The 16,576-nt window shown below is 58.4% G+C and overlaps 1 protein-coding gene across 2 annotated transcripts; it reads left to right on the top strand.

Annotated features, from left to right (window-relative positions):
- Positions 1-2,622: 2,622 nt before the first annotated feature.
- Positions 2,623-7,355, top strand: RASD2 (RASD family member 2). 2 transcript variants are annotated; one of them, XM_008057783.1, is made up of 2 exons: positions 2,623-2,907; positions 6,337-7,355. In XM_008057783.1, the coding sequence occupies exons 1-2, from the start codon at positions 2,637-2,639 to the stop codon at positions 6,864-6,866; spliced, it is 801 nt and encodes a 266-aa protein (XP_008055974.1). In that variant the 5' UTR covers positions 2,623-2,636; the 3' UTR covers positions 6,867-7,355. The 2 variants fall into 2 exon arrangements, with proteins under 2 accessions (XP_008055974.1, XP_021567871.1); XM_021712196.1 differs by having other exon boundaries at positions 2,634-2,907; positions 6,411-7,355.
- The last annotated feature ends 9,221 nt before the right edge of the window (positions 7,356-16,576 follow it).

The following is a 16,576-nucleotide window of genomic DNA, read 5'->3' as shown; positions in this document are numbered from 1 at the left end:
GGCTCTCGCGGGCCGGGGACCCTCCTCCCTCATCTCCCCTGAAGGCCCGTCTGGCTCAGCCCTGAGGAGACTGAGAAGGGGCTGTGGCCTCCAGCCTCCTCTTCCTCCTGCCCGCAGGTATGCTCAGGGCACCTCAGCAGGGCTACCTGGGGGGGGACCCAATGGCTGGGGCTGAGGGTAGAAGGTCTCAGAGGGGGGCTTCAGGCAAGCCCCGAGGCAGAGCCATTTGCCATTTGATTCACTCACAGATCATTTATCGAGCACCAGCTGTGTACCTGGCATGGCAGTTCTTTGGGATAAGTTCAAAGACGGCTTTAGGACTGAACTAGGCGGGGGGTATGGGGGCCCTAGGCGTGGAGTTACCACCCCGGCTCCCTCATTAACTGAGTGGGCCAGTCACATAGCCTTTTGGGTGTCAGGATCCTTATCTGTGAAACAGAAAAGACAGCCCATACCTCATGGGGGCCGGTGGGGAGGTTGTATCCTCAGTGACTGCCTGGGGTCACATCTCCCCTCTGTTGGTTACTGGCTGTGTAACTGCAAGCAAGTAATTTTGCTGTTGTGGTTGAGAGATCTTTTGCTTGTTTTGTTTTTGAGTTGGGGTCTTACTGTGTCGCCCAGGCTACAGTGCAGTGACACAATCATGGCTCACCACAGCCTCCAACTCCTGGGCTCAAGCGGTCCTCCTGCCTCAGCCTCCTGGGTAGCTGGGACTATAGGCACACACCACCACACCTGGCCAATATTTATTTTATTTTGTACAGATGAGGTTTTGCTATGTTGCTCGGCTGGTCTCAAACTCCTGGCCTCAAGCAGTCCTGCCTCGGCCTCCCAGAGTGCTGGGATTACAGGTGTGAGCCACCACTCCCGGCCTAGAGTTTGACTTGTCTGTACCTCAGTTTCTTCCCCTGTAAATTGGCAGTAATAGCACCTGCTTGTGGGGTTACTGAGGGCTGGAGTCGGTTAATGTGTGTGTAGCACTCAGAGTGCTCTGGCATATATTAACTGCAAACTAAGTGCTGGCTGTGATTATTTCTATACTTAGCACAGTACTTGGCACACGGCACGGGCTGAGGTGGTGGCAGCTGCTGTGATCATGCAGGCCTGGGGCCAGCGGCGTGCTAAGCCGGGTTATTGTGCGCGTCTCTTTGCGATTCATTCACTGAGGTCACGTTGATAGCTTGGAGCTGGCCCTGGTGGGAGTATTTACGCCATGGAAATTGACAAGGTATTTTTGAGAGCCAGTTTACTGCACAGGGGCTGGCAGCTGGGCGCGGTGAGCAGATAGGACGCGTGGCGTGCCAGAGCCCCGCACTCAGGAGGTCTCTCCACCTCCAGGGGCCATCTTGGACTCAGCATCAAGATGACCAGCAAATGGTGGTGTTGGGTGCCGGGAGGTGCACGGATGAGGCAGCCGACTTGGGTACCCAGGGCTGGGGACCGAGTCTGAGCGCATAGAGATGCCCCTTCTCTGGGATCTGACCCTCCGCCCCCCACCCAGCCACGTGTCTTGTGCAGTGCTCAACTCACACAACCTGTGGCAGCCTGTGGGGGCCAAGGAGATTGATATTTCCGCAGGCCCGTACCCATTTGCAGGTTCCAGGTTGGAAATCTCTCCCCTAGAGAGGGGAGGGATTCCTGCTGGGGTGTAGGGAATCATGGAGGCCTTCAGAGAGGAGGTGGCATTGGAGCCAGACCCTGGGATCTAAGGGGAAGAGGGTGTTGGGTGAGGGGTGGCATGAGCAAAGGGGAGGGGGCAGATCTCAGCAGAGCTCACACTGACTAGGGTGACTGGGCCAGGAGATGGGGGATTCTGGTGGGTGCTGAGGCAGAAAAGAGGGGTGGGCTGCGCCGTGAGTGTCTGTGGGGTGGACCTGAGGAGGCTGTGGAGGCTGCCTCCTGGCCTCTAGTCCAGGCCTCTGCGTCTCCCAGAGTCAGGCCGACTCCCAGGGCCTGGGCAGGACACAGAGGGTCTGGCTGGCGGACCTTGGGCTGGGGGCTCTCCAGATGTTCAGCACAGCTCCAAAGGTGGGCCCTCCTGAGGGGGCCGCAGGGGCGACCCGGGCCTCGAGGCTTGGAGGCCGTGGCCTCTCTTGACAGCCCGGGATCGCCGATGGCCGGGGCACCCCTCCTCGGGTTTAAGAAACGTCTACCGAGACGTTCCCGTGTGGAGTCCTGGCATCACGGGCCTCTGGGAAGGCAGGTGGAGGAAGCGGGACGGAGTTCGCAGTGCCGAGGTCCCACGTGCTGAGTCCTTCGCGGCCTGGCTGGGAGGCGGCTCCCGTTGCAGACGGGGAAGGGACTCAGAGAGGCTCAGCCTGGCGCCCAGATCCGCGACTGGGGCAGAGCAGGGACCCCACCCCCAGCCGCCCCGAGCTCGAATCCCCAGGGGTGGATGGACGGAGGGGCGACAGGGGTGGGCGCGTGGGGAGGTGAGTGGAGGAACGTGCCGGGATGCGGGGGGGGGTGCGTGCGTGGAGCTCCAGGCCCCGTGGGACCCCGCCCATCCCCTCCAGCTCACAGACAGACAGCCGCATCCTAGACAAACCGCGGGGAGGAGGCCGAGCCTCCGCCACGCGGGGCCGGGTCGAGGGCCTCCTGACCCCTCCCCTCATTGCCAGTCGCAGCCCCGAGCCATGATGAAGACCCTGTCCAGCGGGAACTGCACGCTCAGCGTGCCCGCCAAGAACTCGTACCGCATGGTGGTGCTGGGCGCCTCGCGGGTGGGCAAGAGCTCCATCGTCTCCCGCTTCCTCAACGGCCGCTTCGAGGACCAGTACACGCCCACCATCGAGGACTTCCACCGCAAGGTGTACAACATCCGCGGCGACATGTACCAGCTGGACATCCTGGACACCTCCGGCAACCACCCCTTCCCGGCCATGCGCAGGCTGTCTATCCTCACAGGTGAGGCCGCCGCGGCGGGGGGCCGGGCCGGCGCGGGCGGGGAGTGCACGGGTGCGCGCTTGGCACTCGGCGGTTTGCAGGGGGCTGGCGTAGCCGTCGTCTGAGATGAGGCTGATGCTCGCGGAGCCCTCACTGCCCGCCCGGACTGGGGACAGAGTCGGGGCCCCAGCCCGTTCTTTCTGACTCTGGCTCGGTGGCTCACGGCTGCCCGTACTGTCTTCCACATCAGAAACGATACAAGCCCGCCCTGGGGGGTGCTCCCTTCAGGGCACAGAACAGCGTCCAGGCTGTTGCCTTTCTCCCCCAGGAGGTGGCCAGCGGAGCTCCAGAGCCGGAGGTCAGTCCTGGCCCTCAAGCCTCCTGACACCCCAGGTCTTTGCTGCCCCTCAGAGAGGGGAGGGCAGGACCAGGCAGTGGCCACCGCGCTAACACTTACCCGTTCTTAGAGCCTGGCATGGGTTTATTTAACCTTCTGAACGGCCCTGGGAGATAGGCCGTTCAGGTGGTAACACAGCTGGCAAATGGCAGGCTGGCACTTGTGCTTTACCGCCAGCCTGTCCTGTGGCCTCTCAGCTCGGCTGGGCATGGGGAGAAGGCAGGGTGGGGGCGGTGGGGAGGGGTGTCATGGGTGATTCGGGGACACGGGGAGATGAGAGGCTTCAGGTACGTGAGTGTGGTCCCTAAGAGGGCAGGCCTGGAGCCCTGGCTGTCTGGGTCTGAGTCCTGGTCCCCCTGCTTCCTGGTTTTGGACCTAGGGGTGAGTGACTTGATCTCTTTCGGCCTCAGTTTTCTCATCTGTAAAATTGGCATCGCGTCAACACCCACCTCAGAGGTCACTGTGGGAGTGAAACCAGCTAGTGTATATAAAGTGTCTGGTGGGCAGACAGGAAGTGCACAATACACACGGGTCTTCACTGAGTCAGCGTTTATAGGTGCCTGTCCAGGCCACAGAGTGGTTTCCAAGCCATGCCCTCCTGTGGCTGGGCCATGAGAAGGGAAGGAGTGAGCAGGTATCTCTGGCCATCATTAAGATAATCCCCGCCTTGTTTCTACGCCAAGAGACCCATGCCATGCCCAGCTTCCGGCCCCATCCTGGCCAAGCCTGAGGCTGTGGGCGGCTCTGTCCCCGGGTACCCTGGGCAGATGGCGTCCATGCTATCCTTGCTGAAGGCACTCAAGCCCCGCCCCCTCACCCCATATATTTGAGAAGGAGCTCAGATAGAAAAGCCCCAGGTCAGCCTGGGCTTGAATCCTGGCCCCGCCTCTCGGTGGCTTAGATGCCTGATGGGTCCATTGAACCCATCTGAGTCGGCCTCCACAGATGCACTCCCCCTCTGGGGCTTGCAAGAGAGCATGTGGCAGGAGCTTCCACGTGGGTGGGCGTGGCACGGGCTTCAGCCCTTCAGCCTCGGGTAGGGGACTGGGTGCCCACGGACATCAATAAGGCTCATGGGGGGACACACGTGCGTGGTTTCAACATTCGTTTTCCATTTCACAAACAGCCTGCCTTCAAACGCTGCAAATCAGGCTGATGCCCCTTTGACCCATGTCCCCAGTCCCGGCTCCTGTCCCCTCCCCAGGGTGGCCAGCCTATCAGTCTAGCGTGGACCCTCCCAGCTCTCCTGCGAACACGCCGGCATCGGTCTTCGCGTCCCCACAGCGCAAGTGCATTTGTCTCTTTCTCGCGGTATCTCATTCTGAGCACTTCTGTCTGCTGTGCGCTATCTCCACTCCCCAAACCGTGCCTCATTTTCCAACCTGGAGCTGCCGTGCAGGAAACTCTGAAAGCCATTAATTCTGCCGCCAGCTCTTCTTCCAGCTGCCGGGTGGCTGGTCTCGGATGTCTGGCACCACGGTCCCTCGTCTGAACGTGTCAGGACCGTGAGCCCTCAGGGGCCCCGGATTAGCCCTGACGGGATGGGGCTTGGCAGCCCAGGACGCTGCCTTGCGAGTGTCTTTCAGAGCAGCCCACCTGCGGCCCCCTCCATTCCCTCCCCTCTGTCCCGTCCTCGGTGAGCACCCACCCTACGTCGACCCTGGGGAAATGTCTCATTTCATAAGCGGGGAAACTGAGGCCCAGAGGGGTTTGTGTAACTTGCCCCAGGGGGTAGCACACCTGGCAATCGACAGACCGGCTCTCGCACCGAGGGACCTGGTGGCCAGGATGGGTGGGCTACAGGGTCCTCCTCTGCTCCAGGGTTCGCTGCTGAGAGCCACCTTCGGCGAGAACGCCGTTTTGTGTGCGGCACGTGCCATTCTGGGGCAAATGGCGCACTCTGGGGGCCAGAGGAAGGAGGCTGCCATTCTGCCGGAAGCTGGAAGCGCTTGGTTCTCCTCCGGGGAACTTGGCTGGTTGCCGACTCCTCTGGGCCTCCGTTTCCTCGTGGGAGGTCTTGGGTCGATGCCACAGGCTATTCGGAGCTCAAGCAAACGTGGTGCAGGTGCTTGGAGAGTGAGACTGTGATCCTGGTTGTAAAGTCTGGAAGTTGGGACAAAGGCACCAGTCCAGTCAGCCTCCCGCCGCCCTGTCCCGTCCGTGACAGCCCCAGTCCAGATTCACAGCCCTGTCTTGAGTGACACGGGGAGCTACGGTCGAGATACATGGGCCTTGGAGGCTGGCGTTCACGTATTCGGCCCATGATTTGTTCAAGAAGCGGCACTCACTGGGTGTTGGACATGGACTGGGTGAGGGCAGAGTCGGCGTGTAAGCTGTGTGGCGTTGGGCAGGCCGCTTGCCCTTCCTGAGCCTCCGTCTGCTCACTGGTAACATGAAGGTACCAAAATCTCCCTGCCAGGGGAGTTGTGAGGCATCAAGGGAATGAGGGCCGTGGAGTGCGTGACTGACGCCGGGCTCTCAGTCGGGCCTTATTATCCGTCCTGACACCTGAGGTCCTGGGCACGTGTCACTCTCTGTTCCTTGTCTCATGCAGCCCTCAAAATAATCCCACAAGGCAGGATTTCATCTGCATGGGACAGGTGGGGAAGCTGAGGCTGGAGAGTGACCCGCTCAAGGCTACATGCTAGTAAGTCGAGGAGACAAGGTGCAGACTACGCCTGAGCAGGACAGGCAGGACGCCTGTTGTCACAGAAATGGCATCTGTCATTATGCCAGCACAACCCACATGAGTCCCTCGCCCCCTCCAGTCCTGCAAGGACATGTGAAGCCAGTTGGCTGTATTCGACCAGGCAGTGCCACATATTAGCCGCGTGACCCCAAACAGGGGATTTGGCCCCTCTGAGCCTCAGTTCCTGCCCCGAAAAGTGTAGAGAAAAATAGCAGCCCCCTGAGGAGTCGCTGTGAGGGTTGTCCGTGATGCCAGGTGACGGGCTCAGCACCCTGTAACCATCAGGACCGACGCTCGGTGACCCGCGGCAGGGAGGGGTCCGGCCGGCCCACGACTCACCACCTGCCGCGCTCTCTCCCCACAGGTGACGTCTTCATCCTTGTGTTCAGCCTGGATAACCGGGAGTCCTTCGACGAGGTCAAGCGGCTCCAGAAGCAGATCCTGGAGGTCAAGTCCTGCCTGAAGAACAAGACCAAGGAGGCGGCGGAGCTGCCCATGGTCATCTGTGGCAACAAGAACGACCACGGCGAGCTGTGCCGCCAGGTGCCCACCACCGAGGCAGAGCTGCTGGTGTCGGGCGACGAGAACTGCGCCTACTTCGAGGTGTCTGCCAAGAAGAACACCAACGTGGACGAAATGTTCTACGTGCTCTTCAGCATGGCCAAGCTGCCGCACGAGATGAGCCCCGCCCTGCACCGCAAGATCTCCGTGCAGTACGGTGACGCCTTCCACCCCCGGCCCTTTTGCATGCGCCGCGTCAAGGAGGTGGACGCCTACGGCATGGTCTCGCCCTTCGCCCGGCGCCCCAGCGTCAACAGTGACCTCAAGTACATCAAGGCCAAGGTCCTCCGGGAGGGCCAGGCCCGCGAGCGGGACAAGTGCACCATCCAGTGAGCCGAGGGGCGCCGGGAAGGGGTTTGGCTGGTGCCTTGAGGGAGGTGGCCCCGACGCCTGCTGCCCACGCCTCCCGACGAGGCCCCGGCTGCAGCCTTGTCCGCAGCCCTTCGGTGTCAGACTGGAGGCTCCGGGCGGCCCCGCTGCACACCCTTCTGCCTTCTCCCCGCACCCCTGAGTCCTCTTGTCCACGGCGCCTCCGTGGACACGTCTCTGCAGCCTCAGGAGTTATGCAGAGACCCGAGTCGGAGCGGTCCTTTCCTCGGGTTGGGAGAGACGCTGATGCCAGAGAGGCCAGGATTCCTGCCTCACGCGGGACCTCCTGGGTGAGCCCATCGGGCGAGGTCTCACCCTCCCGTCGGAAGGCCCAGCTTGGCTTGGTGGCACCTGGGAGAAGCCCCCTGATCCTGAAGCGCCTGCCCACTGGCTCACCTGTTTCTGCACCTCCCCTGCCCCTGCACACTCCCACGTCGACCCCCCCCCCCCGCCGACCCCTGACCTTGAGCCAGTGGCGGCTGTGTGAGGGAAGGGGATGTGGCCATTTCTTAGACGACCGCCGCTCTGCCCCTCCCCGGGCCTCCACCTGGCGGCTGTGCTTTGCTGTTGTTGCAGCTGTTTTCACGTCGTGTGTAGCTCTAGAAATGGACATCACTGTACTGTAAGCGCCTCGTGACCCCTCCTGGGCAGGCCCCGCCCAGCCCGCAGCGCCTGCCCCTGCTCCCAGACAGGGTCTCCGTGGCCTGTTTGCAGCTAGACGCTGGCCTCCGCCTCGAGTGCCAGTTTGCAGACCCTTGCACAAGCGTGGGGTGGGCTGGCCGGGGCCCTTCCTTTGCGCCCCCATTTCACAGAGGAGACAACGGAGACACAGAGGGGAAAGTGACAGGCCCCAGGCCCCACCCCCACCCCACCCCAGGTTCCCCTGGAGAGTTCAGGGCAGAGCTCCGCCTAGAACAAGGCTGTCCTCTACTGTGCTTGGTCCTCAAGCATTTATTAAGCACCTGCTGCGTGCTGGATCCACTGTGTGCTAGGAAACCAAGAGGGGCCACTGGCCCTGGTCTCTGCCCACCCCTGCCGCCCCACCATTTTCTGCCCACATAGCCCTTGGCAGGCATGGAGGAACAGCCAGGGGCCAGAGCTCAGCCTTGGAGAGGCCTGGCAGAAAAGCTCGGGCTGGGTCTTTTCCCTACACCCGGGATTGGGCTGTGCCGGGTACCACCATGCACTCAGGCATGGTGGGCTTCAAACCTGTAAACCAAAGGCCCTTATCATCAGCTCTTAACAAACACATTTTGTATTTTGATCTCTTTAAACATATTGAAGTTTAAGGCCACAGGGAACCTTAGTGATTATCTTGTGAGTCTTTCTGAGGCCCAGAGAGGATAAGTGACTTGCCCTAGGTCACACAGAAAATCCGTGAGCGGCAGAATCAGGCTAGCTCTGGGCACTTAGAACATACCACGATGTGCCCCTTCTCTGGACGTTCAGCCCCTGATGTTCTCAGGGTTTTGGGGCATCGTGTCCCCGACCCTCTCCCTGGACCAGTCTGTGAGGATCCTGTAGATACCGTGTACATCGTGACCATGTCTATACATGTACACACATGTGAACACAGATGTACATATGCCCTGGCCCCAGCTCTGCACACCCACACCTGCACCCGAGCCCTGGCTCCTGCCTGTACCCAAAGCCACAGTTCTGATCCTGCCTCTGTCCCCCAACCGCGCCTCCCTGCCCTCTGAGCAGACCAGGCACCTGGCCACACAGGTGTGTGGCCTGGTCTCACTGTCACACCCCCAGCCTGGAGCTCTGTGTATACTCTCAATTAAAGTGGGTTTGTTACAAAGCTATGGCCTTGACCATGTGCATTTTTTTTTTTTGAGTTGGAGTCTCACTCTGTCGCCCAGACTGGAGTGCAGTGGCTGCTCCCGGCCACCGCAGCCTCGACCTGCTGGGCTCCGGCGATCCTTACGCCTCAGCCTTCCGAGTAGCCGGAATTACAGGCATGCGCCACCATGCCCAGCTGGTTTTTTGATTTATTGTAGAGATGAGGTCTCGCTGCCCAGGCGGGTTTCGAACCCGCGGGCTCAGGCAATTCACTCACCTCAGCCTCCCAAAGGCGCGGGATTACAGGCTGAGCCACCGAGCCCGGCTTAACCATGTGCATTTTCTGTGTTTCCAAAAAGAGGCATGCCTCTTTCCCAGCCAGAGTTGGCTTTCCCCACCAAAATGCACCTGCTGGGTGCCCTTGCCCTGCAGGGCAGTCCTGGGTCTGCCTCCAAGTTTAAATATGAGAGGAGAGAGAAAACCCTGAGATTCAAGGTGGTGCACCCCTCTGCCTGACCCTTCTGGGTCCTCTAGGAGTGTGTACTGAGGTGTCGTGTCCCTCTGGAGGGGTGGCCGGGTCACACAGGAGAGGCTCCATGTGGACCTCCAGTGCCTCAGGTTCCTGATGTCCGAGTTCTTCACGGCCCCCTGGAGCAAGATCCTGCCCCAGGGGACATCTGACCACCTCTGGAAACCCGCTTTCCAAGATGGGCCAGGGGTGCCGCTAGCATCTTGGTGGGTGGAAGCCTGGGATGCCACTCAGTGTCCTCCCAGTGCCCAGAGTGGGCAGCCTCACAGAGACCGTCACCCTTAGGGTCAGGACGCAGCCCATGTGTGTCTGGTGGGTTTTTCAGACAACTTCCTGGAGGGTACTCAGTAAACCCCAGGGACGTGTGGGCCTTCCCCTGACATGGGAAGGACGTGGGTGGGGACGGCAAGTGGGGGCTGAGGGAGAGGGCATGCACCCTGAGCAACAGTTCACGTGCTGCCTGGGACCTAGGGGCTTCCCTGGCAAAGGAAAGGAAGGGGGTCAGTGGGTGCCCGAGGCATGTTCTACACGTCAGCTCTCACGCCACCCTCCTGCCATCCAGAACACGAAAGGCCGACTCGAATTCACCTCAGAGTGTGATGAGGGTCCAAGCTCAGAGACCTCAGTGTCTTGTCCAAGTTGGCATTGCTGGTGGAAGCCCAGGTCAGAGATTGAGCAGGGGTGGTCTTACCTCCGTGTGGGTGGGGGAAGGATTTTTGCCTCTGTGAGGTGCAGATGCAGTCTGTTTTTCAACTGAACATAATTGATGCTAGACCGAGAGACAAGGCCGGAGAGAGACAGGCAGGGTCCCTGCCCACTGGGAGCCCATAACCCTGCACATTCACAAACCTCCTGGCCCCTGCCAACCCAGCAGCTCAGCTGTCCTCCAACCCTCTGCCCACACCAGCCGCAGAAGGTCCATGTGGGAGGCACTCTGACGTGTTCTAGGTCCTGGTGTTGGTAAGCATAAATGCTGGAGGCCAACGCTCCCTCTGCATGGCAGTTGGCACCTGGCTGCCTGGAACACCCTTTGGGGTGTCCTACCAGAGCCACTGCCATGCTGTTCCCTCCCTCCACGTGGGTCTGCAAATAAGTCTTGTCCTCTCCTGGACTCTGCTTCCATTTCTTCATCATCAGGGCAGCTGGACCAGACACACACCGACAGCCCCATGCAGCCTGATGCTCCCTGCCGGAAGGAATTAATATTCTTGTGGCATAATCCATTGCATTCCCATCTCACCAAACAGAACCCGCTCCAGCAGCCCCCGCCCCACTCCCTGCTCCCGGCGTCTTGCAGTTCTTGTCCTGAAGGGGGTTAACTGCCACCAGCTGTGGCAGGAGAGGACTTTCCAGTCAGTGTCCTCCTAGCCCTGGACAGAGGGTAGAGGAAGATTGTAGGAAAATTACCCTCATGGCGAGACGATCCAGAGACCAGCTGGTGGGGGGTGGAGGTCATCCATCCCCCGGCCCTAGGAAGGGAGTGGTAGAAATCTGATTTCAGAGAATTTGCGGCGCCGCAAACTCCAAGAACTTGATCCGTTCTACCTTCCTGAACCTGTCACTTACTCAAAGCAAAAAGTTCAGTCTTGCGTCACAATGTGGTGGAGGCTCATGGGAGGCCTGCCAGGGCCTCCGCTGCAAAGGCTGCTGGGAACAGGGGAAGGAAAAGGGTGTTGACCTTTTCCAGAGACCTTACTCGGCGTCAAGCACTGTGCCCAGCCTTTTCCCCTGCATCCTCTTGTTGGATCCTCATGGGGAACATGTGGGAGGATTAGGCATCCCTTCTTAGAGATGAGGGAATGGGGGTAAGAGAGGTAAAGCCACTTGCCCGAGGTTGCACAGCCAGGAAGAGGCAGAGCTGGGCTAGAACCCCTCCATGTCTGATTCCAAAATGTCTGATTTCATAATGGAGCCAGCTGGGGTGGGGGTGGGGCGTGCTGTCTGTAGGGAGAAGCCAGCAGGTTGGGGTGCAGGTCTGAGCGTGGTTCGAAGGACGCAGGCGGTGGGGTGCTCCACCACTCGTGGTCAAAGACGGCGCCGCTGTAACCAGAGGAGAGCTTTTCTTTCTCGTGGAAGTCACTCTGCTCCACCTGGTCATTCGGGCATCCAGGTTTCCTCGTCTTCAACTTTCTCCATCTCTAGGACCTCGTCGCGGTCTAAAGCCACCGCCACATTCAGATTCAGCTGGAGGGGCAGGGGAGGGGAGCGCAGAGGATGGACACCTGCTGTGTTCAGGGCCACAGGCACGTCACTCCCACTGGCAAGAGCTCAGTGGCGTGACCGGACCCGTCTATGAACAGGCCTGAGAGAGGCAGTCAGTGCTCGGTGGCCCCATGCCCAGTGGTGAGCCTTTGTGGAAAAGAGAAGCAGCGGCCTGGCTGGCCAGCCTCCGGTCCCACCCCCCGGCCACTCTGAGGCCGCGGGTGCAGCCTCGGGATGCCACGCACGTCCCGACTCCAAACAAGCCCCACTCCGTGGACAAAATCCGAAGATGGCTCTAGCCTCTGCAGCATCTTTAAATGGGCTCTGAGCATGTGCCCAGCCCCTTCCCTGTCCCCAGGGGACAACTTGAACTGTCCCAGGTTTTTTCTCATCTCTCTGGGGAAATGGAATACGCCGCAGCCATGTTCCGTGGCAAAAGCCCCTGGTCCAGCTGGTAGTCAAACTTCTAGTCTTCCTTCAAAGGCAGGCCTTCCTCTCCTTCCTCCTGCTGCAGTCTACAAGGCACCAAAAGCTGAGACCGAGGAAGAGGAGGGTGCTTGGCTCACTCTTCTCATTCACTTTCTCCCTTCGATGCTCCCTGAAGTTAAAAAATAATAATTTTTTATTTTTAAAATACGACATGAAAATTGCTGGGCATGGTGACTCCTACTTGTAATCTCAGCACCTTGGGAGGCCAAGGCAGGAGGATTGTTTGAGGCCAGGAGTTCAAGACAAGCCTGGGCACATAACAGGACCCTGTCTCAAAACAAATCAATATTTAAAAAAAAAATTTAAAAAATAAAAATATTGCATGAAAATATTATTTATGTTGACTCCTGAGGGTTTTTTCTTTTTGGCATCTCAAATTTTGCACCTAAGGCAGTCGTGTCCTTTGTCTCACTCTAGTCCTGGCCTTGGTTCCTCTGTAGCTTCTCTGTGACTCAGTTTCCTCTTTTATAAAGCGGGAACAACAGCACTGCCATCTTGTTGGATGTTTATGAGGAGGAAATGAATGAACACTTGCGAGATGCTTACAGCGGTGCCCGGCATGTCATAAGGGCCAGCCATCATGATTGCCGTGCCAGTGAGACTCATGGCGGGCCCGCCAGGGGGTGGGCTGCGCTCCCCATGTGGCTTCGCCCAGGCAGCGTCTTTGCTCCCGGACCGCACGGGCAGTGTGGGCGAAAGCACTTGGCAGGGTGTCATGTGAGGTACAGACGCCGGTCCCTGTGAGGGTCTGATGCACGCTCACTGTCTGGGTTTAACACACTGCCCCCAATTCTCTAAAGGCCTCCCGCCAAGAGGTGGGGTCCATAACCCCCACGACCCCCGATCGTGTGATGGTAACAGGCCTTGTGGGCATCTGAGCGTCCGTGGGACCTTTGAGTGCATGGAGGATCGGGAACCTGGCTGTGAAGCCGGAGGCTTAGTTGAGGGAGCCTGACCAGAGCGAACGAGCTGGGCTTTGTGAGCCGCTGGAAGGGTGTGGACCAGACAGTGCGTGAGAAGAGGACCCCAAGGAGCACTGTGACTGGGGAGAAGGCGGGGAGTGGACAGATGGGGAGGGAGAAAAGAGGGTGAGCAGAGCACCGGACAGCGAGTCACGGAAGGGCACAGGGAGGTGGAGATGAAGCGTCATCGCCAGGGTCGGAGCCGCAAGGAGAAGGAGGGGCTGAAGCCTGTCGACCGGACTTGTGACGCGAAGGCCGCTGGAGACTTGGAACCAAGGTCGGGAGACAGGTTGCGTCGCACTGTGAGATTAGGGGGTGGCATGCAAACACCAAGAGCATCCTTTTCTCTCTTTTTAAACATCTTTAATAAGCATGTTGTGAAAACGGGAGAGGAACACTGGGCAAGCCGCGGGGGATTCGGGGTTTAAGGGGGATCACTATTAGTATCAGCATCATTTAAAAAATGTTTTTTGTGAGCCAGGCACCGTGGCTCACGCCTGTAATCCCAGCACTTTGGGAGGCGGAGGTGAGAGGATTGCCCGAGTCCAGGGATTCGAGACCCGCCTGGGCAACACGGCGAGACCTCATCTCTACAACAAATCAAAGTTAGCTGGGTGTGGTGGCACGTGCCTGTAGTTCCAGCTGCTGGGGAGGCTGAAGTGGAAGGATTGCCTGAGCAGGTCGAGGCTGTGGTGGCCATAAGCATGTCACTGCACTCCAGCCTGGGCAGCACAGTGAGACCCGCACTCCAAAAAAAATTTTTTTTCGTAGAGGTGGGATCTTGCTTTGTTGTTTAGGCTGGTCTCGAACTCCTGGGCTCAAGCCTCAGCCTCCCAAAGTGCTGGGATTACAGGAGTGAGCCAGCACACCCGGCCCCTACTATCGTGCTCTTTAAGACTTGAACTCATTGAAGTGTTGCCAAGAAAGACCCAGAAGAAGGGGAGGAGGATGATCAGGGGAGAAGGAGGGGTGATTGCTGGGAAGGGATCTCTGGAGACGTGGGAAGGGCTGGGATCCAGGACCCAGGCGGGGGATGTGACCGAGAGAGGCCTCCAAGGACAAGGCAGGACACGGAGCTGACACAGGGTCAGCCTGAGCTGCGGGGAAGCCTGCATCCCTCCTTCAGAGGCAATAGTCTTCCTGGTGTACCTGCTGGGGACCGAGGCTGACACTCTAACGTTTTTTACAAGACATTAAACCTGAAACGGAAAAGCCGGAATCAATTTTCCCCCAAATGAGAAGCCAGCAGACACGGAGGCCGCAGTCTGGGGAGGAGGGGAGGGAGAGGCACAGAGACAGCTGGAAGGAAGAAGCCCTCGCGACGTGACATCGAACATTCACGCCACAAACACGTAGCTCTCCCTTGGAGTCCCGGTGTCTCTGGGGACGGTTGAAAAGGTGCTCAGGGACTCTGGGGGCAGGGGGAGGGACAGGCGCTGGATTCAGGGACACACTGCTAACACAGGCAGGAGGAAAGTTTTCTCAGAGGAATTGGCAACTTTAGCTGCCTCTTAAGGATTTGTAGTACGCTACCTGAAGCACTTCTGGGGGTGAGGAATCATTATTCTACTTAATATGAGTGTAATTGTATTTAATATAAAAACTCTTCACTCAGCACCTGGTGTATCATCAGCCTTCAATATCGATGAGCCATTAAAGTCTTCTTATTAATCATTTTCATGCGTTTATAAGTTTGACTCCGCCTAACTCCCCCCAGTTTTTTTCCTGATACTTACAATTACTGTGGGCCCTTGACACGCACAAGAAATAAGGCGAGATCTTTAAGAATCTCACACTGGGAACTACTGTCTCCAGCATAAACCAGCCCTCTAAAAAGGAGCAAAGTGGCCGGCACAGTGGCTCCCGCCTGTAATCCCAGCACTTTGGGAGGCAGAGGCGAAGGGATTGCCGAGCACAGGGGTTTGAGACCAGCCTGGGCAACTTGGCGAGAGGTTATCTCTACGATAAATCAAAAAATTAACCAGGCACGGTGGCACGGGCCTGTGGTTCCAGCCACTTGGAAGGCCGAGGCAGAAGGATTGCCTGAGCCCAGCAGGTCGAGGCTGCAGTGGCCATGAGCGTGCCCCTGCACTCCAGCCTGGGCGACGGAGTGAGACTCCCGACTCGGAAAAAAGGAACACAGTCTAACTGACGTGTTGAGCCCTATCTTGCAGGTCTAATGACTATGAGGGCAGGACCCTTGCCACCTCCTCAGTAATTAGCATATGCTTGTCACTCACCAGCCTCGCCAGGGCCTCCTCTCTCCCTTGAGCTGCTCCACGCCGACTCAAGGCTCTCTAGGGCTGTGTGGGGCACCATTGTCCCTGGTTCCCACCGAGACCGGCTTATGGTGATGCCTCTGGAGCCAAAGGCTCCAGCCAGGGCCAAGTTCCTCTCCCCATCCCTCCTTGCTTCTGTTTTTTAGACTGAAAGCCGACACATGCTCAGATGTCTTCATTCTTTTTTCCATTATTAGCACTAGCAGTTGGAATGCTTTCGAGGCCGTTTTCCAGAAAGAAACCGTGCTTATGGCTCGGGGGTCAGGGAGGCTCCCTCACCAGCTCCAGTCCACACTGATGTTTTTACCCCATCAAAATGATAATGACCTGGCCATGATTCTTCGGCGTCCCTTGAAATGACCCCAAACTGCACGTTACATCCTCAGATGTCAAGGATATCCTGGGTTTTCCAATGCCCCTCCACCCTCCCGAGGCAACCTTGAAGTCACCTAGTATTCCGTCCCACCTACCTCACATGCACACGTGCAGGCACGCATGCATGCACACACACATCCTGTACACAAGGGCATGCGAATGCACGCTCACACAGGCCCATGCATTTGCACATGTACACACGAGCACACACATGCACACAAAACACATGCCACACATGTATATGCATGTACCCACGCATGAACACATTCATGCACGATGCACACAGGCATGCACACGTCCACCACCAGGCATGCACACGTGCACACAATGCACACACACAAGTGCACAATATCGTGCACACCCACAAGCACTTGCAGCCATGCGTGCACGCACATGGACGCACGCATACCTGCACACACATGCACGTAAGCACACACAACTCGCATGCAGGCACAGGCACAGGCACGCCCACACGCTCTGCCAAGATCGAGCGAGAGGGGGTGGAAGGTAGACACATCACTCCTCTCCCTCTAGTTCGAGTGACTTCTCTTCCTTGGCACAAACTTTTGTTTTGATATCTTCTGTTATTTTTTAGATCATAAAGACATGGGACGGAAACCAAATCCCTGGGGTTTAGAGACGGGAGATGTGATTTCTAGCAATGAATCTGCCTGAGCTAAATGGCACATGAGAACTTGGAGGCCTCTTGGAGTGTCTGTTCCATCTGTGGTACTCCCCCCTTTCCCCTCCCCACGCCCCACTCCCTCATTACCCCGCTGGCCTCCACCTCCCCGTCGGCCCTCCCACCTCCCTGTGGTCCCCCTGCCTCCCCACCGCCCCCCACCCCAGGGAGGCACCACACTGTTGGAAACACACGGCTCTGAACCCTGTCCGTTCACTCCCCGTCCGTTCCTTCCAGCTGTGACCTCTGAAGGTTCAGTGACCCTCACATACAGACAAAGAAACTATCCGAGAGAAGCGAAGAGAACCTTCCGAGGGCCACATGACTAGGCTCCGAGTGCCGTAGTTCGTCCCAGAGTCCATTGCCAC

This window comes from Carlito syrichta, unplaced genomic scaffold (genome assembly GCF_000164805.1).
Source record: "Carlito syrichta isolate Samal-C Ts95f unplaced genomic scaffold, Tarsius_syrichta-2.0.1 Scaffold303123, whole genome shotgun sequence".
NCBI lineage: Eukaryota > Metazoa > Chordata > Mammalia > Primates > Tarsiidae > Carlito > Carlito syrichta.
The sequence above is the reverse complement of the archived record's forward strand: the minus strand, read 5'-3'. Positions and strand labels throughout refer to the sequence as shown.